Source organism: Acipenser ruthenus, chromosome 10, assembly GCF_902713425.1.
Source record: "Acipenser ruthenus chromosome 10, fAciRut3.2 maternal haplotype, whole genome shotgun sequence".
NCBI lineage: Eukaryota > Metazoa > Chordata > Actinopteri > Acipenseriformes > Acipenseridae > Acipenser > Acipenser ruthenus.
In genome coordinates, this window is record NC_081198.1 from 17546219 (window position 1) to 17571373 (window position 25155).

General features: G+C 38.2%; 1 protein-coding gene and 1 long non-coding RNA gene across 3 annotated transcripts in view; one reads left to right on the top strand and one right to left on the bottom strand.

Annotated features, from left to right (window-relative positions):
- syde2 (synapse defective 1, Rho GTPase, homolog 2 (C. elegans)) overlaps window positions 1-14050 on the bottom strand; it is a 42087-nt gene extending 28037 nt beyond the window's left edge. The window contains exons 1-2 of one of the 2 annotated variants that reach the window (XM_059031898.1): window positions 13687-14050; window positions 3899-4612 (exon numbers count right to left, since the gene is read on the bottom strand). In XM_059031898.1, the coding sequence (XP_058887881.1) occupies window positions 3899-4612; window positions 13687-13819 (847 nt within the window). In that variant the 5' untranslated portion in view covers window positions 13820-14050. Of the gene's footprint in view, window positions 1-3898; window positions 4613-11628 lie in introns of both variants that reach the window. The other variant, XM_059031897.1, reaches the window with a different exon arrangement.
- A 22-nt stretch (window positions 14051-14072) lies between these two features.
- Window positions 14073-16972, top strand: LOC131738143 (uncharacterized). The gene is made up of 2 exons (XR_009329674.1): window positions 14073-14371; window positions 15626-16972. It is a non-coding gene; the product is annotated as an uncharacterized LOC131738143 (long non-coding RNA).
- Window positions 16973-25155: the final 8183 nt, after the last annotated feature.

The window sequence follows — 25155 nt, forward strand, 5'->3', positions numbered from 1 at the left end:
CCTGGAATTTGTGCAGAAAAGCATCCCATTTGCTTTTAAGAGTTGGGCCTGCAAACTTAAAAAGTAAATAAATCTGTATTTAAATGCACTGACCTTTCTACAGATTCAGAGGATTAGAATCTTGGTTTTTCGCTCCCTTAGACACATGAGAGGCAGGAATTCCCTTGAACAGGTTAAATAACATTAACCCATAACACAGAATTATAAAAATACTCCCTTCTTGAGAGCACTTGTAAGAAATGTTCAAGGGAAGCAGGTCAATCCAGCAAAAAGCAGCGTCTTTGTTCAAATAACAAAAACAGCTCAGACGTGTCTTAACCATGTCTTTTAGACCTGGAGAACTCAAATAAAATAGCTACTGCTGATGTACAGTGTATATTGTAGGGATGGGCACTGTTTTGTAAACATTTGAAGAAGTTCCTCCTTTTGATGGTAAGCCAACCCAAGTCATTGCAAACCATAAGGAACCTCTGAATCCAAGCCTACATATCCAGCAGAATTTGTGCTCTATCGGGTATTTGACGAAACTGACAAAAGGAGACGTATTAATTTATGAAAAAGATGGCAGTTTGCAAGTGGCAGGCCAGTGCCAGAACTTTGCAGAACTGCCAATGTAGCCTTGTATGTCGCTTCATTCCAGCAGTCAGTCCAAATCAGGTTATCGTCTACAACTATGACTTACTGGTTTAGCCTAAAAGCCATGAAACTGGACCAGCTGTATCATCATTCATAATTCAGTGTCTCCTCCAAATGCCAGCTGTACTAGGTGTACACTTTTTTAAAGTGTAGGTTACCTGACCAGCATACATTATACAGAATTTGTTTCCACATGTGTGCCCCTCACTTGCATGGTAGAGCTGCTGTTTTGTGTTTAACAATGTAGAGATTAAAAATCATGCATCGCATTGGCCACATTCTCTTCTCAACGGTGCAACGTATGTTTCTTACTGTCTGTTTTGTTCAACAAGACCCCATATAAATATCTCAATCTTAAAAATCTCCATGACTGCAGTAGGCATTTACACAAGAAGATTAAAAGTTCACCACCTCTTTCTTTGCAAACATTTAAAAAACACAATGTCTCTTTTAGTGAACCCAGCCATTTGTACCAGATTCCTGTGGCCCTGCTGATTCCTTTGTTGTCAATTCCAAAACTATCTACCACATGACACTGCTGTGAATTAAATATACAATTGTGGTCTTACACTGCATCCCCAAAATTGTTTTTGTTTTAAAATAATTTTCTGATTCAGTTTGTTCTTATTGTATAATTCTCATAGCGTCTTTAAGGGATGTTGGCAATAAAAACTATTTTTACTATTATCTGCTTTGTACTTGGGTAAATGACCAATGTATGCTAGCTTTGAATGAAAGGTGTTCTCTCATGAAAGTACTGTACATTCTTAAAATCTGAGTAAAACTAGAGAAACATTGTCCAGTACAAAGGCTCGCAAAATCCTTTGATAAGGGACCACCCTCAAGTAAAAACCAAGGTAATGTCTAATCACAAACAATACACATTGCTAAATCGTTAAATAAAACATCTTTAGTTATTCTCAATCCTAAAATTCTAGGTCCAAAAATGTTGGCCATAGCTGTATATTGTCTATGGGTATTATAAGACCTGCCTCTCACCACAACAATTAAAGACAGATATCCATAAATATTTTGTGTTGTTTAACAAAAGTGCAATTTCCACAATTTTTCTGGGGACCAAGTGGGCAACCCTTGGTTGGAGCTACATAGTCCTACCCACCATTAAGGCCATTCTGTAATTGTTTGGCCAATCAGTGCACATGCATTTTACTCAGTGTACATATTTACAAAAACATCTAAAGCATGGCAACCTTACTTTCCAGCCTCATTCTGCATGTCCCTATACCAGAAGATATTTATAACAAGCCATGTTATTAAACAAAAGGTGACTTTACTGGGCATCAATGCAGTAGGGAGCAGTAAAGGTGATGGAGGACTTCATAGAGGTTCTTCATAGAGGTTCATTAGCTTAGCTCAGAATAGAAAGAGGTAACCATCCCTTATCCTCCAATCAAATGAAAGGGAAACTCTTCTGTAAATGCAGCAGTCTCATTTAGATCGGATGTCAGTTCAAATTAGATCCAAATTAGATTCAGAGCAATTGTCGATATCTTAACTAGTTTATATAAGCTGGAGTGAGCCAATCTAGTTTCATCAATGTGACAGAAGACTAATTACTTAACAGCAGGGTCTGCTGTATCTCCCAAGCAGGCCACTCACTCTGATGAAGCAGAAGAGGCAGGTTTTGACAAATTAGATTGTAAAGCACAGAATACACAACAATTACCTTGCATTTATTCAAGCAACACTATGAACCACCGGTGGTTTCCAGTTTCACACGATCGACTCAAAGAACAAAGACAAAGGGAAAATGTAAACAATAAGTTAATACTAAGCATTACTGCTTTTTTCTGACAAACATACTGGGTTTATGTTTGCCTTTGCATGTGAAGGTGTGAGATATTTTTCCAACAAGGCAACTAAATCCACCTGAGCAAGGCTCAGTAATTCTTCAGGATGAATTCCCTCAGATTAACATTTAAACTAATAAAAGGATTATATATTTTATTGTGCATAAAGAGCTGTTAAACATCAAAACACACAGCAGAAAGGGTTATTAAAAGAGATGATTTGTATCTTGGATTCTAATAGATTAGCCTTTTGAACAAAGGGATAGGGTTATGATCAATATCAGATGGAAGCTATAGACTTCTGATAAATCTTGATGTCCTTAGTTTATGTAATTTCTGAATTTATTGTAGCGTTTAAATGCTCAACACACAAAATCCAGTTTTGCATGCCCAGCAATCCAGATTAAATAAAAACAGATTGCATCATGTGCAGCATGGAGAACATCAACACAATTAATGATCCATCTTTAGCCTTGAAGCACTCATGAACTGCAGGCTGCTTAGCAAAGCTGACAGCATTTGTTAATTCACACAAGACGGTCACCAGATCTCCCATTCACAGTACAAGGGACAAAGAACGAACACCCAGAGTGCCGGAGATGGGCTTTCAGTCTACTTGCATCTGCCCAGCGTGTCTGGTGCCCTTACCACTAAACTACTCACCAAACCAACTGGTCACTATGGCAACGCTGGAAACACAGTATACCATAACACACTATCTTTAATGCCGAGTTTTAAAAGCAAAGTCAACAAAAGCATATATTGCCTAGATACTGTACGAACACTAATGTACTGCAGACATGCACCTTTTTAAACATAGTTTAAGCAGCATTTGTCTCTCACATAGTTTACTGTTTCAAGTGTGATATGTGCTATGCCATGGTACTTGTTTAACTTACTATATAAGAAAACAGTACTACTGCCAGTCTAAATTACACTGAAATTAAGGAAAGAAATACAACCAATGAAGACTAGTCCCACCAAGTTTTTTCAATGATTAAAGGTTTATGCTTCTGTGATATTACATCCCTAGAGTGCCACTGCATGAACAGAGAATATTTATAGATGTGGCTGCCTGGCTCCTAGAACAAGATATGTAAATGCAATGCAGATAATCTTCTCTGCTGCTGCTGCTGCTGTATATCCTCCCTGCATTGCTGTCCCACTGTCCACAACAAACAAGAACCAGCCAGACACCCACCTACCCCTGAAAACTCAATCATTTCCTATTAAAGTTGCATAACACCTCACAGACTTCTGTGTGCCACTGTGTTGGGCTATCAGAAGTCCTAATTATAGGTTGATCTGTAGATCTGTCAAAATGTTTAGTACCTGTGTATATCTATATCTATATCTATATATATATATATATATATATATATATATGTATATATATATATATTTTTTTTTTTTCCCCCCCAATTGCTCGTTTGAAGTAACAAAGCACTTACCTGCAGCGCTGGGCTTGGGAGCTGGATTCTCTTCTATTGCCGCCCCTCTCCCTGGTTTGCACGCAAACATCTGCCTGTGCAGCTGCAAACGCTCAGTGGAATGTACGGAATTTGCAAGATTCACCTGGCTGGTTGGAACAGCCTGACAGTCCCTCAGAATCTGAGAGGAGCTTGGGGAGCTACCAGCCGTGATGGACCCCAGCCCCTTAACCGAGTCTCCGTTGCTCAGTTTGCTCGGGCTACTGACTGGGACCACGGTATGGAGAGCTTGTGAGTTTTTACACCTAGCAGCAGGACAAAGCCCCTGGGGCAGCTCAGGCTCCTCGTCCTCTGGGATGGGGTTGTACCAAATGTCTCCTTCATCGTCTGCGTCGTTTTCCTCAGCGGGGTCTACCATGCGTAGACAGGTAAGCGTGGGGCTCATAGTGATGTGCACAGTCTGAACCCCCTGTCCTGCTGGCAGTGTGGCATTGGTCCCACTCTGCCGTGGGTTTTCAGGGCTAGATGGATTGGCCACGTGACCACAATCGTCCTCCGTGGCAGTGGCGCACTCCTCGTGAGACTGGGGTTTGTGGGAGCTCTGCTCCAGCCAGTTGCGCTTCTTCGACACGGTGATGCTGTTGACAGGGGGCCTGAGCTTGTTGGCCTCGTTATACTTGATCACTCTTTGCTCCCTGTGTCCCACGCTCGAGCTGCGCACATTCTCAATTAGGTCTGGAAAGGAGAAATGGAGGGGTGAGTCTCAACGAAAGAGTTTCACTTCAAATGGTACCAAAGTGTTAAAAGCTACAGGACAGTATGCACTGTCTATTTATATTTTATTTATTAAAAAAAAAAAAAGTAATGCTGTTCTTGTAGCATGTAATACCCAGTATATATTTTTTTCATAATTATTTAAATAAAAGCATAAAACATTGAAATCCCTAAGGATGCAGAACAGATTCTCCAAATGCAGTAAGTGGCAAATAAATAAATACAGATATCTAAATTCTATTAAAAATAAATAATAAAACATTTTATAGACCACACTTTAAGACTGTATACTATACAAAAACACTACAAAACCAATTTCAATTAAAACAAAAAAACTGACAAACTTAGCAAAACATGCATTCTTAAGTCAAGAATACAAAAAAGGTGCAGTATACTGTAGATGTTACCATTTCTATAAATACTAAATAAATGCACTATCTGCAACATTTTCACTTAGTAAAGAGGGTAAGAAATGACAAACAATGACACCTTTTATATAAAAGCAATGACTGCTATCCCAAGCATGTGATCATACAGCTGCAGTATCTTCAAGCCACTCTGAACACTAAAAGGTACCGAACACTATGAAAAGCCTGAACACTACTATCAACTAGAGACACATCTACACGCTGCACACATACAATAGCAAATATATTGTTACTTCTGGTACAACATTCAAAATAAGTTGAGCACATAGGGCCCAACTTGTATACCGATAAACCACACAAAACAATGCTTTAGTTTAATCTGACTTGGTTTTTAATGCTGAATTTGTTTAGGATTAATTCCATTCAGTCAGCAGGCATTCTGTACCAAAAATACTAATGTCTCAGAAAACATACCGGGGTAGGGTACCACAATGTCTGAAATGAAAACAGTCTAAAGCAATATACTCTGTTTTGACTACTTAGGGAATTTCCACACCACTAGCCGCACTTTAGTCCGGGACTACCAGCAGACAATTAGAAGGACATGGTACGACATCACCAGGTAACATACAATTAGAACATACACAAAAATGCAACTTACTCATGTCTGTCTGTTGCCTTTTACAAGCAATTTCTCACCCCAACATAAACTTTAATTACTAGCTGTAATCACTTGGCACAGCTAGCCAATGTATTACCTGTGGGTGATTTAAATGCTTGCAAACTAAGAGAACATTTGCGTGCAGTAAAACTCTGCTCAAGTGCACAATGCATAAGACATGAAGGGATCCAAACAAACTTAAGTACTGATGTTAAACACTACATAGAGTGAAAATGTTGGCATGAAAGCTGGAACAACCAAGACGTATATGCTGTGTTAGTATGCTCACATGTGTTTCAGAATAGCATACCCAGCTATTTCTCATTACAGTGGAACATTTTTAACAACGTAATCCTTTTCCCTTTATCCCTTTACTACAGCGTTGCTTCAAAGCAAAAATCTGTTGACGCCTGCACTGGTAAGCCAATAGACATGCATACTATAAAAGGTATTGGTTCCTTTATTCATTCAAATTCAGGATCCTCATAGAATTTGGGTTTTTTGGAACATTTTCATTTCAGTCACCAAATAAGTCTGCACCAAAATAACAAAACTAGCATAAATTACAGAATGACAAGTTATACAAAAATATAACTGAAATTGATCTGCTGATATTGTGCCCACTAACTATGCTCAATATATTTTCTATGCCCAGTTTATATTATCATTAAAGCATCATATTTTACTTTATAGTAATAGTTTTCTTAAACAATAACAAAAAAAAATGGGACTTTCTGAAAGAACAAATATTGAAGACTAAAATAATTTATGAACTTCTTGCTTAACCATTGTAACTCAGCTCTAGCAGCATTAAATACATTTCTACATTGATTTATGGAGCCTTACACAGCACATTAACAGCACAGCATCTTCCTCTGGGAAGCGCATGCCTTTAAAAGGGTCTTTCATAATACACATGGCTGCATGCTCACACACACTCTGCATTCCAGGACTGCACCACATATTTACTGGCTAGTTCTCCATTTTCGCAATGTGATGGCGCCGATAAGATGCATCTCTGAATGTTCAGTACCAGCACCCTGTACACAAAAATGCACAGGACAGTACGTGCAATTGTTTTTGATGACATTTTACGATATGACTAGCCATGCTTCCTTTCCAAAAACGAGACGATTTTTTGTTTTACTCACAGTATCTACCCCATTAATTAAGCAAACTGCAAATTATTGTATTATTTTACCAATAGTTTAAACACAAACTTTAATGATCCAATAAGTAGACACGGGCTGCAACAAATAACATTATTTTTCAAGAGTAAAAGGAAATGTCACAAGGTGTCTTTTGAAAGGTGATTTTTAGATCACACACTGGGACACATGAGCTCACCCTTGCACTGTATCTACTCATATTCAAAACTATAGTCTTGCTTATTTTATGCTGGTGTCAGAGAGGAATGTTTTTAATTTACTGTAAGAAAACATTTCAAAGCCCTCCTGGTTATCCCAGACACCAGCTTAGTCTACTATTCATATATAATGTCTAAACACTGCCAGCTTACAGATCTAGACTTAGAAAACATACAGCTACATATCGTAAACCTAGATCTAATTGTTTAAAATAATAATAATAATAATAATAATAATAATAATAATAAAACATCAATGCATTGATTATCGTTGATAAATACCTATACGATAATCGAATAGGAAATTACGTTGCCAACTGCACCACTAATATATATATATATATATATATATATATATATATTAGCCTTAGAGGGAACGAATCTCAATAAACATGATATGTAACAGCATTGTATATTACTACAATGTCTTTCATTAACATTATTATTATTATTTTTTTTTTTTTTTAAACACCAGCATTCATAAATCTATCACATAAACAAGACCCAACAAAAAAAAAAAAAACAGTGCTACATAGCAAAAGGCTGCATTCAGTAAACACTAGCAGATACGTGTCTCGACTTGACTCATCACCCAATCAAATTCACTATATAAGACAGGGCGTCAATTGTGAATTTCCTGTACCCTATAAATTAACAAATCGCCCTTGGCACCTATGCTGTTAAAATAAATAGTGTCAGCTTTGCAGCAAAGTTAATGTTCAAGGGAAGTACAATTTTATTTGTATTTAATTCTGTATTCACACTCAAATCCAAGTTAATTCCAATACGATTTCTCTACAAAACTGTAGAACACCAAGCTCAATTAAAAGAAAAAATATTTTGCCTCCCAAGTCAACTATTGCAACCATTTCAACAAGAACAAAAGCAAATATGCCTTTTTAAGCCATACCCCATTGTTCTTTAGAATTAAAAGAAAACCAATTGAAATTGTCTGTCATGCATGAATCTTTTTTTTTGTATTCTGTCACCTGCTATGAACAAACTTTATATTACAAAAAAGTCTTTAAATGAAAGTGGTTAAAACCCTCCAGGATGCTGGCCCACTGCTGGCTTCTATAAATTTAATTTAAACCAAAATATTCTGTGAGTTTTATTGACCCCCAGGTACAACACACAAAAAGCTTGGCTCTCAAATGACCCTCTTCCAAAAACTGAAGAGACCTTTCTTATGTCTGGAATCCGAGCCTAAAGCTATCAATTCCTCTCAATGCAACCCTGACGACGCAGTTAATTTGACAGCTCGTCACTGCAGCATTTTCATTCCATTTCCCAGCAAACCCAACAGTTACAAGGTAGACTACAGAAAATGCCACGTATCTGATATCCTTCACGCACTTCTTTATGTCAGGTTTCTGGCTCTTCAAGCCTCAAAGTATATAAAATAAGCAATCCAACATAATTGGACTAGCTACAGTCCGATCTATGTGCATATTTACTTAAACAAACAAAACAACTATGTTAAAAGGAGATATGTAAATCACAAAAAACATTTTAAAGATTACTCAAAATACTGCTTCATTTATTCAAGAGAAATGTATCTTGCAAACTTGGAAAGTACCTAAGTTTCTATAAAAAATAATAATAAATGAATAACTAAATATTAAAGCATCATATTTTACTTTATAGTAATAGTTTTCTTAAACAATAACAAAAATAAAAACAGGAACTTATGCAATTATAAAAAAAAACAGTGTCACACTCCTCCCTCTGCCAAATATAGGCTAATTATCATTATTATAATCATTATTTCTAATTATTAGTGTTCATTAATAATTATATACAGTAATAGATAATTCACACAGACTGTAATTCAATTGAACATGATAACCCACAAAAGCATTTACCACTGTCACGGCAGCCTGGAGACTGAATTGTTACTCATCGAACACATGGTAGAAAAAAAAAGACAGGGATAAACTTAACTAGAACAATTTTGTATGTGTTTTAAAAGAACTAATGCTGCACTTTAAAGGAAAATGGAAGTTATTCAAATAATATAGAAACATTTTCTCTAGCTTTAATCTAGCAAGTCTTTCCACCATTTTGTTTAAACACTGTGACCTGTTTTATGTCAACACTGCATAGAAAGCCTACATACAGGCAGCTGTGCTGTACACAAAAACTTAACTTTAGCCAAAAATTAAATTTTTTTGTTTCCTAAATTTAAACAGTTTTCAGCAGAACAACCTCCAAGATATTTGCTCAGGAAAATCCAACTCAATAAAACATACACAGACCTCTCAACATGACTTAGTCTGCCATTAGTGAAATCTAAACAACGGCATCTACACTAGATTATGAAAATTGGTGTGCATAGTGTTCGGAAAACCAACATCAAGAATATGGCAACTGGTTGGCTGAATGATTTAACTATATATTATAATTAGCAAAAGCGCCAAGCTGTGATGTGAGAATCTGTCACTTGGCCCAGAATATAGATCAGCAACATCCTGCATTCATTTTAAAGAGCATAATGCCATGGCACAAACAAATTAAGCAATAGGTGTGCTATTTTAAAACATTCCCCTGGAAAATAAAGTGTTTCATTACAGTCACTGGGAAACAAGGTCACATGTTACTAGTTCTTGTTTAGTTTTTTAAGTTTCATTCTCTCTTAGCCCCTACTAATGTCTGTGGAGTTCAAATGCCCCTGGAGCAAAGAGTGGCGGTCAGCAGAATGAACCGGTAGGGTGCTTCCCCGCAGAGTAGCTTCATAGAAGAGTTGTGGGAAACCATAGCTGCACTGATCGACGTGCAAACAAAATAAAACCCAGCCGCAAATCTGCCAGCGATGTCAGCAGTTGTTCACTCTGGACTAATAAACAGCCTTGAATGAACCACTCAAAAAAAAAAAAAAAATTAAACTATTGTTGTCTTAGAACCATAATTGTCATTTGAATTATTACATGATGATAACAGAATTACTAAGCAAACGTAGACGTTTTACAACACAGAATGTACACCTTCACATGTATTATTATTATTTTACATTTAAACTTTGCACTGGAGCGCAGACAGCACACTTCCTGACAGGTATGTTTTGAAGGATTTAACCTACAGCGCACTATCCCATCAACACCACCACAAAATCAAGACACATTTAACATTGACACTGTCAGATCTACAGTAAGCTTTCTGTTTGGTCAAATACATTTTAGAATATTTATTAAAATATAAATGTAGTGGGGTTTTTTTTTCTCATTTTTATGTATTTATTAGATTTGAGTTGTACACTTAAGTTTGCACTGTATAACAAAATAAAAAGTACCAAATAAATTATCACTTTTAAGTTACTGAATAAAAAATATATACTGTACAGAAAAAGGTCTAGCTATAATGTGTAATGTTTAAAAGGAGCTAAACTCAGGCCTAAATGGGGAAAAGTCTGATTTTAAAGCAGGGGTATTCAGGTCGTATTCCACAAAGACAAACCACCTTTAAAACAAAAACCCTTACAGCAAACTACTAAATAACCATGCCAAAGTTGGCTGGGTATTATTTTGTAATCTGCTGAAACTGTAAATAACACGTGTTTACTCATAACATTCCTGTATACTCTCATTACCAGGTCGATTTCTTAATATATATTTTAAAAGAAAACCTAGGAATAATAATACAAATAAATAAATAAAACTAATTAAACTTCCTAAGGAAAAAAAACAAAACATTATTAGTATGTTGTTTGTTTTTTTTTGTTGGTTTTTTTTTATCAACTTCTTAGCAAAGGGTTTAACTGCACGAAAAGCTTGGGATTACCCTCAGCTGGCTCAAATGATCAGTTAGGCATCTTTGGAATGTATGCTTCCTGCTTTAGATAGTGTTTAAACACTTTGTTGCAAAGGCTGCTACTTTGTAATTATTTACACTTGTTGCCAGACCTTCAGAAACTGAACAAATGCAGGCATAGGTGCAGAAAGACGGGCCAGCTCAGAGAACTCGAATACTGAGTTTAAGATTTATAAACCCAACCCCTAATCTTAATTAAGGTTAGGGTTACGGCAATGTCTCAAACATAACGTTTCTTGAGTTCGAAAGAATGCAGTCCAGTTTTACATAGGCCCGTTTTTGCGCACCAGGTAAACAGCGTGGCTGCATCTATGCCCACATACCATTAACTAAGTCAACATCTTTGAAACTGGTACATAATCTAACCAAAATAATCAACTGGCTTCCATATACTTACCAATACATGTGGTAAAATAACAGACATCCAAATAATTCATTGGTATACACTATATTGATTTACAGAACTGATGTGATTGCAAACATGCACAGAAAAGGACGTTAGTACTTAACACCTGCTAATACTGTCAAATCAGACTCCCGCCACCTTCTTACTTCTACACCAGGTTCATTTAAATAACCCCCCTCGGCCAGTTAATAACAGCAAGACCCTCCACCAGTGTTAGAGACCCACGAGAAAAGCAAAGAGGCGAGTTATTCCATCTCTGCTTCGGGTCCAGAAGGATGTCAGTCGCCAGCAGGATGCTTTGCTGAAAATAGTTCAGTGAGAAGAAGGCCCAAGGAAGAATGGATCCAGTTGCCACGGCAACGTGCCTACCTGTCTGCAGGATTCTCTGGCTGCTAGGACCAGGGTGGTTGCTTCCTTGCCCTCCCGATGACGGAGGGTCCGGTGACGACGTCTTTGAAACTTTTTCTTTCTTGACAGCCTGACCTCGGAGCGACCTCGAAGACCCTCTGCCCCGAAGAGTAGAGCCGGTGATGCGCTGTTTCATTTCTGAGGAGAGCAAGCGACCTTTGTGCATCCACTGCTGCATCTTGTTGACCGTCACCCCGAGTGGCTTTGCAGAATTCACCTGACCCTCGTTACAATCGTCTATTTTGCTGTCCATGGCTTCAACGGTATCGCTTGAGCCTGTGGAACTTGTCACAGAACCACTGCTCACATTCAGCAGCAAGTTGTCCCCGTATTCTTGCAATAAATCGTCGCTACTTAAGCCATCATAAGAGGACAGGCGCTTAGCGTAGCTGTTTTCTGGAACCAAGTAGTGCATTTCAGTATCACCATCTTGTGTATCATTGGGAACCTGGCAGGTATTGTTTTTAAAATCATGTGTACTACGTAAAGCATGCTCTGTGGCGTATTTGATATCTCCAGCACTAGCTGACCTCTGCAATAGCAGTAGCCTTGTTGTAACAACCGATATGTTTTCAACGCTTTTGCTGACTACTTTCCGTTTAGCAGAGGCATTGCAGATTTCTGAGTGATTCACAAGCAAAGAATCGGTATCGGATACATGTGGAGGACTGTCTCCAGAAGACCATGCATCACTATCTAAAGCCCTGGCAGAAGAGTGTGTGCAAACACTATCTTGTGAATGACAACTCGGCGTGCTCAGGTCATCGCAAAACCCACTGTTACCTGGCTGGTTGTCGTTGCTGATGTCTTGCATTGCGTTTATAAGCAAATAATATGCTTCGTTTAGCTGAGTCCTCAGCCTGTCGGTCTCCTCGTTTGCACCTTTACCGAAATCGTCTCCAGTTTCACAAGTGACTAAACTGGAAATGGGGATATCCTTCGAGGTATTATTATTATTATTTATTTGATCGTTTTTAATTTCAGGTTCATAGCACTGTAGGGTTTCGTTATCATAATAATCATCATCTTCACTGTCTATTGAATTGTGTCGTTGGATTCCCTCCCTTGGTTCTAAACTTGTGTAGTTCTGGTGAGCAAGGCTGGGGACTAAATTCTCTAAATCAATTGGGAAAAATGCTGGATTTTGCAAATTAACGGCTCTGTATTCTCTGGAATATGTCAAGCCACTGACATAACGTTCTGTGTTTTTGATCAATGAGCTCTCTTCCAATGTACCGGTGGCAAGTCTCAAGCACTGAGCTGGTGCAGCAAAGCGGTACATTTGTGTCTCATTTACTTGCACATCTGTTTCGTGGTTTATGTTAAAATCAGCAGGGAAGTTTGACTCTGTTCTCTTAATACAATCCCCCATGAATCCAAAATCGTAATCAGATTGCTGGGGAAAATCCGTCTCGTCCCCGCGGGTCACATTATCTTTTTCATTACCCATATTTTTATTCTCAGAAACAAGATATTGGACACCTGTCAAACTCTTACTAGCAATAGCTGACACCGCATCTGAAGAATCCCTTCCTAGTAGTAAACCGCGATTTTCACAAATCCCAAATCCGATCGAGTCTCCGGAATACTGTCGGGGAATCTGTTTCTGTCCCTCTGGTCCGTCCAATGACCCCGGTATCGCTAGTCTCTTGAAACTGGGATCCTGCTCATTAAAACTTCTCAATCTGCCTGCTTGGCTACCGTTTGCTTGGGCATCTAAGGACAGCCCCAAGAGCTGTTCATTAACTCGAGCTCTGAAGTGAAACTCCTCGCTGCTCTGTACAATCCCTCGTCTGTTTATCGGGTGCACCAGGGTCTCGCAATGAGAAGATGCAGTCCCAACAACCACGCTCTCACGTAACAAACTGACCTCCCTCTTAACATCAAAATCACCATTTAAACAACTATCTTTAACCCACATGGTGTTTTGCAAAACACTCACACTTCCAGCACTACTGACCACCCTAGCCTGCTCTTGTTGCTCGTCTCCCTGCTGCAGCTGCAAAACTTTTTCTTTACCTTCACGATTACCACCATTAGCAGCAGCAGCAGCAGCCGCAGCAGCCACGCTGAATCCCCCAGCTGGCGTCCCTTTCTTGGATTTCTTCCCCCGAAGTTTTGCTAGTAATGTCCTCCGCAGAGGATCGGCCATTCCTTTTCGACCCTGTGTTTCTCCAGTTTTAGTGGGTGCTCTCTGCCGAGTTGAAAGAAGTTAGGATGACGTTTCTCCCGATCAAAGTTCCCTGACTCTCCGTGCACCTCTCCATTCTTCAACTCTGTGGCTCTGCAGCTCTCGCTCGCTCACTTGCACCCTCTCTCGCTTTGCAGCTCATCAAATACTTGGAATATTTTCAGTGGGGGTCAAAGGGAACAGCAGTATTGCGCAGGCTCTGCTTTGCTTTCCAAACACTTCTCTTCCGGTGTATATATGTGCTTGGAATCTACATATTGCTAAGTGGGTGCTGTGCTATTTTTAGGATTCACAGTTTAGGTACTGTAGCTGCAGCAGTAGAGTGAGAAGCAATACGTAACAGAATTCCATTGGATTCTGAGAGGGCTCAGTTTGTTCCAAAGAGTTCATTGAAGAATCTGCACTGCACTTTATGTCATTACACCTCTTTGACGTTTGTATTTACAGAATATTGCGGGTGCCAGATCCCACGGATTTGATTATTGTATTTAAATAATACTGGCTGTTACTGAGGTATGTGCATGATCTCGATTTTGTGCCTGGGAATTGGACACATTTGTGAGCCTTCCATATCGTCGTGCATTTTATTTTCAATTGTAGTTCATTATTTGTATCCTAAGCAGTGATTCAGGGGTCAGTTTGTTACGTGAGAGCGTGGTTGTTGGGACTGCATCTTCTCATTGCGAGACCCTGGTGCACCCGATAAACAGACGAGAGATTGTACAGAGTAGCGAGGAGTTTCACTTCAGAGCTCGAGTTAATGAACAGCTCTTGGGGCTGTCCTTAAGAGATGCCAAAGCAAACGGTAGCCAAGCAGGCAGATTGAGAAGTTTTATAATTAAGCCTGCATGCCAGTCATAGTGGGTTTAGGAAATTCTGTCATGTTAAGGCAAACAATATGAATAGCTGTATTTCTCTTGTGGTGAGATACAATCCAATAATTTAAATCACCGCACGCTTGGCACTAGGGTTTAGCAGGTTATGGCGTGTTAAGTCAAGGAGGCAGGCACACTTAAACAAATTCAGTGATTGTATTTCTTGATGGTTAACCAGTGTTAGATATTTACTAACACGACTTCTACAGTACAGCAGGTACGAATTAAATTGCTCAGTCAATCAAATGACTGTGAAAAGACTCAGTAATGTAGAATAACCACAAACAAGGAAGAACATTTAATTATTTAATCAACAATTGTGGAGAAGTCATGCAATATGTCCCAGTATTCTGTGCCATCTTTTTTTTATCCCAATTGGACAAGTGTCTCTTACTGTGACTCTTATTTTAAGATCTATATAATATATATATATATATATATATATATATATATATATATATATATATAATGTTAGCTTGCGAGGTTCGGGGGGCGTGGAGCTGGGGGGGCCGCTAATCTTCTAATCTTTCAATTTTCTAATCTCCCGTTAATTAGTATCTATTTACTATTTAAGACCTGATCACCTGCACCTTTTCTGTCTAGTGTTTCGTTTTCCTCCTCCTCCCCTCCTCCACCTTCTACATGCCTTCGCATCGGTCATCTCTGAGGGGCAAGTGAGGCTCACTTCCCCGACCTCAGGGCTAGACAGCCGCCTCCATTACCTTCAGGGGTTCTCACCGCGTGAGTCAGAGCGGACCCCCGGCCAAACTCTGTCCTGTCGCAGCTCCTGCGCTCATCTCACTCGAGACTCTCTTCTATTCTGCCTTTCTTCAGGACGTGGTCACTCGTGCCGAGTCCTATACTAACCTCAATGCTTTGTCCTTATTTTCAGGTCCCAGGCAGCGTGATGTCTCAGCCAATGAGGGGTTTTACGAGCACCCCTTACAGAAGCCTCAGATGCTGGGTACCTCTCTCATCTCCTCCCGAGGGGCGGCTTTCCAAGTCATAACCCTCATATGTGTTTTCGGTTGCCGGGTCCTCCGCCCCTGGGATGTCGACAGCGTCGGCCCCAGTCGGTGACCTCTTTTCTATCCTGTTTCGGTTGCCGGGTCCTCCGCCCCTGGGATGTCGACAGCGTCGGCCCCAGTCGGTGACCTCTTTTCTATCCTGTTTCGGTTGCCGGGTCCTCCGCCCCTGGGATGTCGACAGCGTCGGCCCCAGTCGGTGACCTCTTTTCTATCCTGTTTCGGTTGCTGGGTCCTCTGCCCCTGGGATGTGCGACAGCGTTGCCCTCAGTCAGTAACCACATTCTGTCCTACTAACTGCTCCTTGCTGCTTCTTCTGCCTTATCCTTCCCCCCCAGCTCACGCCCAGTGAAATATATATATATGGACTCCAGTGCCACAGTACTGCATACAAATTATATTGAAATGGGATGGGATTTGTACAGCATTTTGCAGTGATCTTACAGTGAGGAGATGCATTAGGGAGTAGTACAGGTAGTAAATGTTTTGTTCACCTTTCATTTGGGCACAAATAAAGCAACAACAAAACTAGCAAAGAACCAAGATATTCCTGTCACAATGAAAGGTGTTGTTCGAAACCAAGAAAGAAAATAGTAAATTGATAAACCGGGATTACTGCTTTTACAAAAGGCAGCACGTTTCTGATGAACTAACCCACCCCCCTTATCTTTTTATAATGTTTACTATCATTGTGAGTGCTTCTTATTGCAATTACTCAATATGTAGCTTGTTTACTGTGCTTGACAATGAGTTCAGAAACTACTCTTCAGTTCTAGTCGCCTGCCATAGACATCTGTATTGTAGGGTATATCAGTCGGTGTCTTTTAAAGTAGTAAGAACCAGCACCATGTATATTTCCAGCAGTACTAAAGGAAACTTGATCCAAAATAGCTGATTACTAGAAGTGTCTTTATATAACTGTTTAAGAGGGGAATCTTTTCTTGTTTGTGTTTCTATGCTTTTGATTATGCTTATGCTACTTCTACCAACATTACATCTAAGATGTGCTGGTGTAAAATCTTCCTTAATTGCTTAAAAGTGGGTATTATTGAAGTACTTTTATTTTTTTATTATTTTGTAGCATTTTAGCTAGAGAAGATGTTGTTTATGTTGTGTAAGAATATCTTGTTTAGCTTCTGGCAGTGAGGTATAGTGAGTTTTCAGGTCATTTCAGGACATATTAAAAAAAAAAAAAAAGAAAAGACAAAAAGAAACATGTAACCTGATTAGACAGAAGTCAGGTCAAAAGGGGCTTAAAGCCAACCACTCAGTGCTATTGTTGATTTATTCTGGAATTCTAAGCACCCAAAAACAGCTCTACCTCAGGACACCTGGCCTGCACCCAGCATTCCATACCAGACCAATGTGACCATTTCCAATTGTTTGGGTAATTCTCAATTTATTAAAATAAGGTAGAACCATCCCCCATGCACATTCAATTGTACCACTGGGTACAAGCATTCACTGAACTTAAGTACAGACAAGAGTGAATCATTCATATCTGTTAACATTTAGAAAGTTTTAGAATTTGATTGAGATTCATCAAGATTTTCTTCCAGTCTCTCAGCCTTAAAAAGAAAAAACAACCTGCTAATCTCCCAAAACTAACAAGACCCACTTGGAATAGGAGCCCTAAAATAACATCCTGACTTACTAGGTTCTGTTAGTTCTTTTAAGTTAGATTTGTAATGCTTAACATTGTGTTTTTCTTTTCCCAAAAACGTGATGTCTGCACAGGAGCAGGTGTTTAGTAGCCTGATTTTGTCTTCTTGTTTCTAGCTTCATTACATACAGGAATAAAAAAAATTGTATTGGTGGAAATTGATTATATATAGCTATATATAGATAAACCACGTTATTTGTGCTAAGCACAAAAAAAAACTGTTATGCAGGTCACAAAAAATAACATGCATTTTGCCCGTCAGTGGGTTTGTCACAATAGAAGTACGTTTTGCTCCTTAGCTGGCTCTAATTGTACTGTATTCAGTTTAAGAAGTGCTGTAGTTGCTGTATCATTAACGTCAAGCATTTTATGCCTGATTGAGACCCTTACAATACAAACAGAAACCATCAGAATGAAAATAGGGGAGTAACACCAAACCAATGAATAGCTTAAAAATGTATTGTAGTTTGGTGGAAGCTATAACATCTAATATATATTATTTAAGTAGTAGTAAATTCACAGCATAACCTTTTGTACGAGTCGCAGGTATATTAGTGTTTATTTCATTATTATTATTATTTTTCCTTTTGTTTTTTTGCAATTACAAAAAGGCACATATTCAGTACAAAGTGTATTCATGGTTGCACTTCACAATAAAAGCCAAGAAAATTCCCTCTTAGGAAATGACAGAGTACAAGAATATAAGTACTGGTGTCTGTGAAAAAGGTTTGATTTGTAATCTCTTTAAAAAATTGTTTCCAGTTAGTAAAGCTGACATCTGCTCAGGTACAACTGATCAGTCACAGTTATCAAAGCGTGTTTTTATTTCACTTCCTTTTAAAAGAATACTCGATATTATCATTTTTCTTTATTCTCATATTAGGAGTGGTCTCTATTGTTGTTTCTGCCATGCTTACTAACACATACCAGCAGCAATTGCTTATAAAAAGACTTCTCAAGACTGACAGTGGGGGAGTAAGGAGTGTGGCACAGGCTCTGGCACAGTGAAATGCTAATCAGTCTGGGGGAGTCTTTTCAGAAGTAATTCTTTCTGGAATATTTTGTAAGCATGGCAGATATCCATCTGAGCAGAAATAGTAGAAGAGGACCATACCATTAGCCCTTTAAGTCCAAATAAGTTATTTTCAATTTTAAGTTTTACATTGTTAATAAGATGAGATATCTCAGGTCAAGATTTTGGGGGGGCACTCAAATATGGTTACCGATTTTCTTTTAAATTAAGAATGAATTGCAAGACATATTAATGTTCCAGTTGTATTCCTCATTTATTGTATTGTATTTCCTTTTTGTTGTCCTACTTAATTAATATACCAGCAAGCAACTGCTCCGCTGTAAGGTAGGAATCAAAGTAAGGAGATTAATGATTTAGAGTTTAAACTGCATTTTACACAGTAGGATACAATGTACAATGTAAGCTAATTCAGTCTTTTCCATACACACTCTAGTGCTCAAGTAGTCTTACACATCAGCGTTGTAGTGCATTCAGCAATAGCGGCATTCAATTGTTTTCAGACACATTACAAACATACCTAATGCATTTAAATGGTTAAATGTGTTCAATTCTAAAGTTTAAATGTTTAGGAAAATAAACGGAACTCAACATCCCTAAACCAGAGCTGAAATTAGGACTGTTCATATGAGAATAACGACGCTTCATTGGAATTCAATAAGCATATTTTAATTCTGATTAAACTACATTGGAGTTCTTACCCCTTTTTAAAAGTGTTGCACTGTAAGATAATAGTCTTTATATTCTTTTCTCCAGAAATTAATTTCTAAATTAAGTTAATAACCGTTCTCAAATTATACTTTTAAAGAGTCTATAGAGCTTCACAGGTTTTGAAAGGAAATATCTTGTTACATTTTAAGTAAATGTGAATGCAAGTTATGTAGCACAAAAATGTCTAAAGTCTAAACACAGGGTGAGCACATATGCAATTTGTATGCCCAGCATGTATTCATTCATATTTATAAAAGTTTCAAATGGCTTCATGTGCGAAAGTTTGCAAATGACAGTAATAAGTATGAACTTTTTTCCAGAGAATGCTTGCTTGTTGTAAGTAAAAGCATATGTTAGCACATAATTGTAGCCTTACTCTGTTCAGGCATGTTAATGAAACTTGTAGACTAGTAAGTAGACCCATCATTTAAATCAACACCTTTCCAACAAGCTGAAAACCAATTTCACCAAACTTGAATGGAATCGCTTTGAGCAAGGAGTGGGCAACAAACAAATACCCCACAATGGGACAAAGTAGTCTTAATGTGGTTTTTACAACACTAAAATAAACTAAAGGCAGGCACAGAGTTTTTTCAAGAGTTCTACTACTGCTGAATTAGTGCTGAAAGCTACGAGAACATTTTACCTTTTCGAATTCCTAAACCTTTGTACGGGCCTTCTCTGCAACTTTCTTTTTTTTGTTTAGATCAAAGCACATTTCACACAAAAAAAAATCCATCCATGGGAATCAGTTTCATAAAATCACTTTGTAGTTTTCCAAACTGCAATACCCTACAGTGGTTCAATTAGCACATCAAAGGAGAACCAAAGATAATGCATTTTCTTACCATCTTCACCATTTTGCTTTTTTTATACTTTAACTCGGGATATGAATATACATTTAGGCAAGCCTTCGACAGCAGCTCCTTGGGATTGTGGGACACTGTCACTTTAAAGCATGACCTAGCAGAGACTAATAACTAGAGAAAATATAAGGGTCTTGTGATGTTTCAAGATACATTAGCAGGGCAGTAACAAATAAGGATATAAAAGTGCTGAATGTAAGGTACAATGGCTTTGTATTAACCTTGGTGGGAAGTTTACTAATTGGTCTGAAGAGAATTATTGTATCCTTGTTACAAGTACATTGGGTAGCTCTAGCCAACCAACTAAAGATATGTTTAAGTAATCTCATTGTTCCTAGGGGGTGAAATTTGTACTAAGAACTCAAACACTGTAATTCTAGCAGAGAATAGGTAACCCCTGGGGAAATCTCCAAAAACACAAGCTGAGGGTTACAAATTCAGATCAAAGGTGTCATATTTCTGTCAATCAAAATAGTTTCAACAAAAAGCCACACGACAACAACGCAATCTCAAGAAAGGTGGACAGCACAAAGATATGCTTTCAAATAGGTTTCAAAGCGTAAGCTTCAGACAGACCAAAAATAATCAAATTTATATATTTCTACATGGATACCATTACTGTTTCCAACCACTCCTTATTTGTGGTGCTTGGGGTGGATCAGTTTTATAACATTCAGGTGCACATGTTTATCTTTATCAATCATTTTAGTAATTAATCATCACCCCCTCTTCAATAATAGGCAGATTCATTTTTTTAGTATGCTGTTATCCATTTGCTACCAATGCAGAATGACTGTGGGGTATGTATACATCATGATGACTGCTAAGACAGGTATCACATTGGAATACCAGTCACCTACTGTGCTTTGCATTGATGTGTTTTGTGCTGTTACAGTACTATAATCCACTAATGCCACATTTCCATCTGCACCATGAAACCAGTCTATAAAACTCAATTTCATCTTGTCCTAATATCAAACTTGGGCTGCAGACATCTCCATCTGCAGTCTACAATACAATCTTCAACCAGACATTTAATGCTTTTCTATAATTAATGAATTCACCTTCCAATATTTCCCTGACTACAATATAGTCCGTTTTCATGTTCAGCCTGTGGATTTTATTTTATCGCCATCCGAACTGGAGCCCCATCTGAAACTGATTTGATCTCGATCTGCTGCTGATGGAAATGAACGAGTCTGATTTAAAATTTCTTTCAACTCAGTCCCAGTGATCTAAACTAGATTTAACCCAAGGCCAGTGCAAACTCCACCACCAAAAACGTGTATATAGATGTCAAAGCAGCTCTTCATTCAAAGCATAACCCTCTATTTCCTCAGTCAGTAAACAATATTTGGGTAAGTTGTGAATTGTCTCAGCCACATTTTGAATTCCATTATTCTAAGCATGACTGGTCCTTACATTGATTTTTGTATGCATGTTGCTGGAGCCTCAAAACACATGTACCTAGTGTTTATAGACACAAATCATACTGGTGCATTTCAGTATCTTAGAAATACTAAATAAGCTTGTGAAATTTATTTCCCAATGGCCAGACTGGCAACAATAAGGTATTATCTGAACATTATAGTTTGTCCTTCCCCGCAGACCATGCATAAAATGAATCTGGTGGGTCTGGTCTGTTTGGAAACAGATTCATTCAGGCAATGACACCTTGGTCTGGTCTGGTTTTCAAATATAAACCAATAGTCTGTTTTTTTAAAGCGCTTTAACCTTATTTATTTTATCAAAGCATGAGTTTTGTGAATATGAGCCATTGTTGCATAAGGATACCAAGACCTCTCATTCTAAAGGGGCCTTAGTACCAAGGTACAGTGTAAGGTATTTACATCGTTATCCACTAACTACTTACTAATGGACAACCCTTTTTTCAAAGGCAGACAGGTTTTGCCTTACGGGAAAATACCATTATAATACCTTTAAGAAATCCTGGCACCATTTGCTGACCACAGCTTTACAGGCAATGACAAACAATGGCTGACTCATGTTGCTCCCAAGACTAAAAGTGCCAGATCCGAGAGCTGGATAGAAGTAATTGCTGTTGTAGAAACTGAAAAAGAGGAGCATGGAGAACATTTCCAGAACTTTTCCTCCAGTCTTTATTAAAAAGACCATGTTAATGATACAAACCTACTTACAGAGACTGAACAGTAAACCCTGATTCAAGGGCAGTACTGCTGACCGTAATTGCACTATAAGGTAATGCCTATTAATCATGGGTTTATTACATTCAGAAACTGGTAAAGAGTGCCTTTTTTGTTTTTTTTTACAATTTTTGAAATCTCTAATTTAGACATTCTACCTAAATGTTCTGCAGTCATCTACAGTGTGGAGCTTCCTGATTGGTGGAATTTCTGAGGTTACTAATTTTAATAAGACAGCTCAGATATCATGTCCTTGTTTTTCTCCTTTCCAAGACTGGAGTAAAAGCTTTGCCTGCATATTTGGATATACATTGAGATAAAGGTGTTAAAAGGCATACAGCAAGATGATCGTGTTACCCAGAGGAACAATTTGGGTTCTGTTCACTGACCAGTAAATTTCAATCACAAAACTTAATTACTTACGGACTTATTCCTAAGGATTTTATTTCACCTAATCAAACCGTATGAAATATCAGATGACTAATACTGTTTATATAACATGGCTCCTTATGGCTAATTAGCCACGCATGACTGTGAAGATGAGTAACAAAGCCCAATAGAGGGAGGCTGGAATGCAGGGCCTGGTAGTTTGAAAACTCATCTTACCTCAAGCCTCCAGCCAGAGGTGCTGCATGCTCTGCTCTGACTGACACAAGCCTAATTGAGATTTGTGGATAAACAGCTAATGAAAAGCTTGCCTGCTTTAGGGTCCTGTTACCTGAACTCATAGGAAGCGCACAGTGTTTTCAGCACAAGTCAATCCTCAGGTATTTACAAAGCAAAATTGAAAAGCTTTTAGCTGAATGCAGTTTTCTGATTAACTACATACAGTAAGTGCACATAAATCCATTTGTGCAATAACTGAATTCCCCTCTTATGCAAAACCCAAACATTATATTTATTAAAATTATGTATTGCATATATAAGCTTTTGATGGATTTTATCCCAAGCACTGCTTCCCCTCATAAAACCATAGTAAAAGTCTAATAAAGCATAGAGAAAGCATCACAAAGCACAGGTAATATTGTAAAGCCTAGAGAAGTATGGTAAATAGCATTAAAATCACAGCAAACCATGGTAACCAAGTTGTAAAAGGGTTATTATGTATAAATGACCTATCATACTGTTCCTGTATTCTTCTCATGTATATGATTACCAGATAAATATGTTGGAGACTTTATACAGTAGGACTGTTCTGCTATTTAATAACAAAACTGAATCCCTTTCCTCCACCACCCCCTCCTAACTCAAAAAGGCAAATAAATAATTTTAAAAGAAACCAGGCTGGGAGAATGCCAGCAAGTTCATTCAATTTAATTTGTTATAAAAGTCACTGGAATTCCTTGACAAAGCTGTATTTAGATATTGGCTTTTAAAAATCCAATGAGGTTAAAAAAAACCCAAAAAACACTAGTCTACCTTCACATTTCACTGCACAATTTAATCTAAACCAACCAAATTACCATGTTGTCCTGGACACTATGTTGCAGAGACAACTAAGAACTTACCCAACAAAAACAGCTTTAGGTCTTGTTTTGTAAATTAGGATTTGAGCTGACCTTTTATCTATATAGATGTTTACACACCAGTACACCTTTTCTTAAAGTCCAAGCCTGTTCCGGTTTTAAATTACTTTCTCAAACTGCTTTGTCAATTATGAGATGAATGTCCAGATAGGAAATTGTTTAAGTAAAAAATAAACAAACAAACGATATGAACAGGGGGATGAAGCGTACCCTTTGGTCCTGAATTACTAATTCCATTCCACTTGACCACTCTTGTAAAACTGTGACAACTTTCTAAGTGACAACCATTGCCTTGAAGACAGAACTTCACCTTAGCTGCAGAAATCAGGAAGATTAGTTTCCTTTAGAAAAAATGGTAATCAATGGCAAAGCAGTGGCACTACAGCTATGCTGTGTTTCCATTACTGATAAAGAGCAAATACACAATAATGATTATATTCTGAATGGTAACTTTTCTGTAAGGGGTTTGAAGGCCAGACAGCTCCCGTAAACTTAGGTTCCCTTCTGCCACTGGGACTGCCTTGAAATGGTTTAAAGTCAGACTCATTCATTTCCATCAGCAGCAGATCAAGACCACATTGATTTCAACCGGGACTCTTGTCAGCTCCAGTTAGGCTCAAACTCAGTGAGGGAAGTTACTGAATACGTGCCCAACATGAAGGATGTGAGAGAAAAAAAAAATATATACACTATATATAAACATAAAATGAGGGGTGTGAAAACATTGTACTGTCAGGGAAATATTGGAGGTTGGTAAATAAATTTATAAATAGTCATTGTACACAAATTTGATACATACGGGTGATCTTTTATTTGTAATGCCCGGTTGCAGATTGGATTGTGGCTACAATCCAATCTGCAACCGGGCATTACAAATACAGCCCCAGTTTGATACTGGGACAATATTGACTTTGAGAGACTGGATTCAAGGTGCAGATGGAAATATGACCTTATTCTCCTCATAGAGAACATGTTCATCTGATAAGAGGGTGTGTTGAGATAAAAGGTGCCACCATGGAAAGTACTCAAAATATTTACAGTTCGTAGTGTACAGAACAGTTAATATATCCATCACACTATTTCATTTATACATCAACCTCCCACTATTCATCTCTTTCTCTTGCCCAACTAGTAAATCTATGTTACACTTCCTTTAAACATTATTCTTCAGTGGTTTGTATTTGTTCAGATTCACAAAGAGTAGTTGATAACATGGATTATCATAGGAGCTGTTGAGAGAAGCATCTGTTATTACTTTGGACACATTTAGACTTGACGCCTTTGCGTGCCTGGGTGGCAGATCAGTCGTTGTCTGGGCATCTATTTACAGGTCAAAGCCTGCAGGCCTTGAAAGAAAAAAAAAAAGAAAAGCATATAGCCTCACGCACACTGTTTGGTCTACACACAGCTAACAAACAGCGGTACATTCCCAGAAG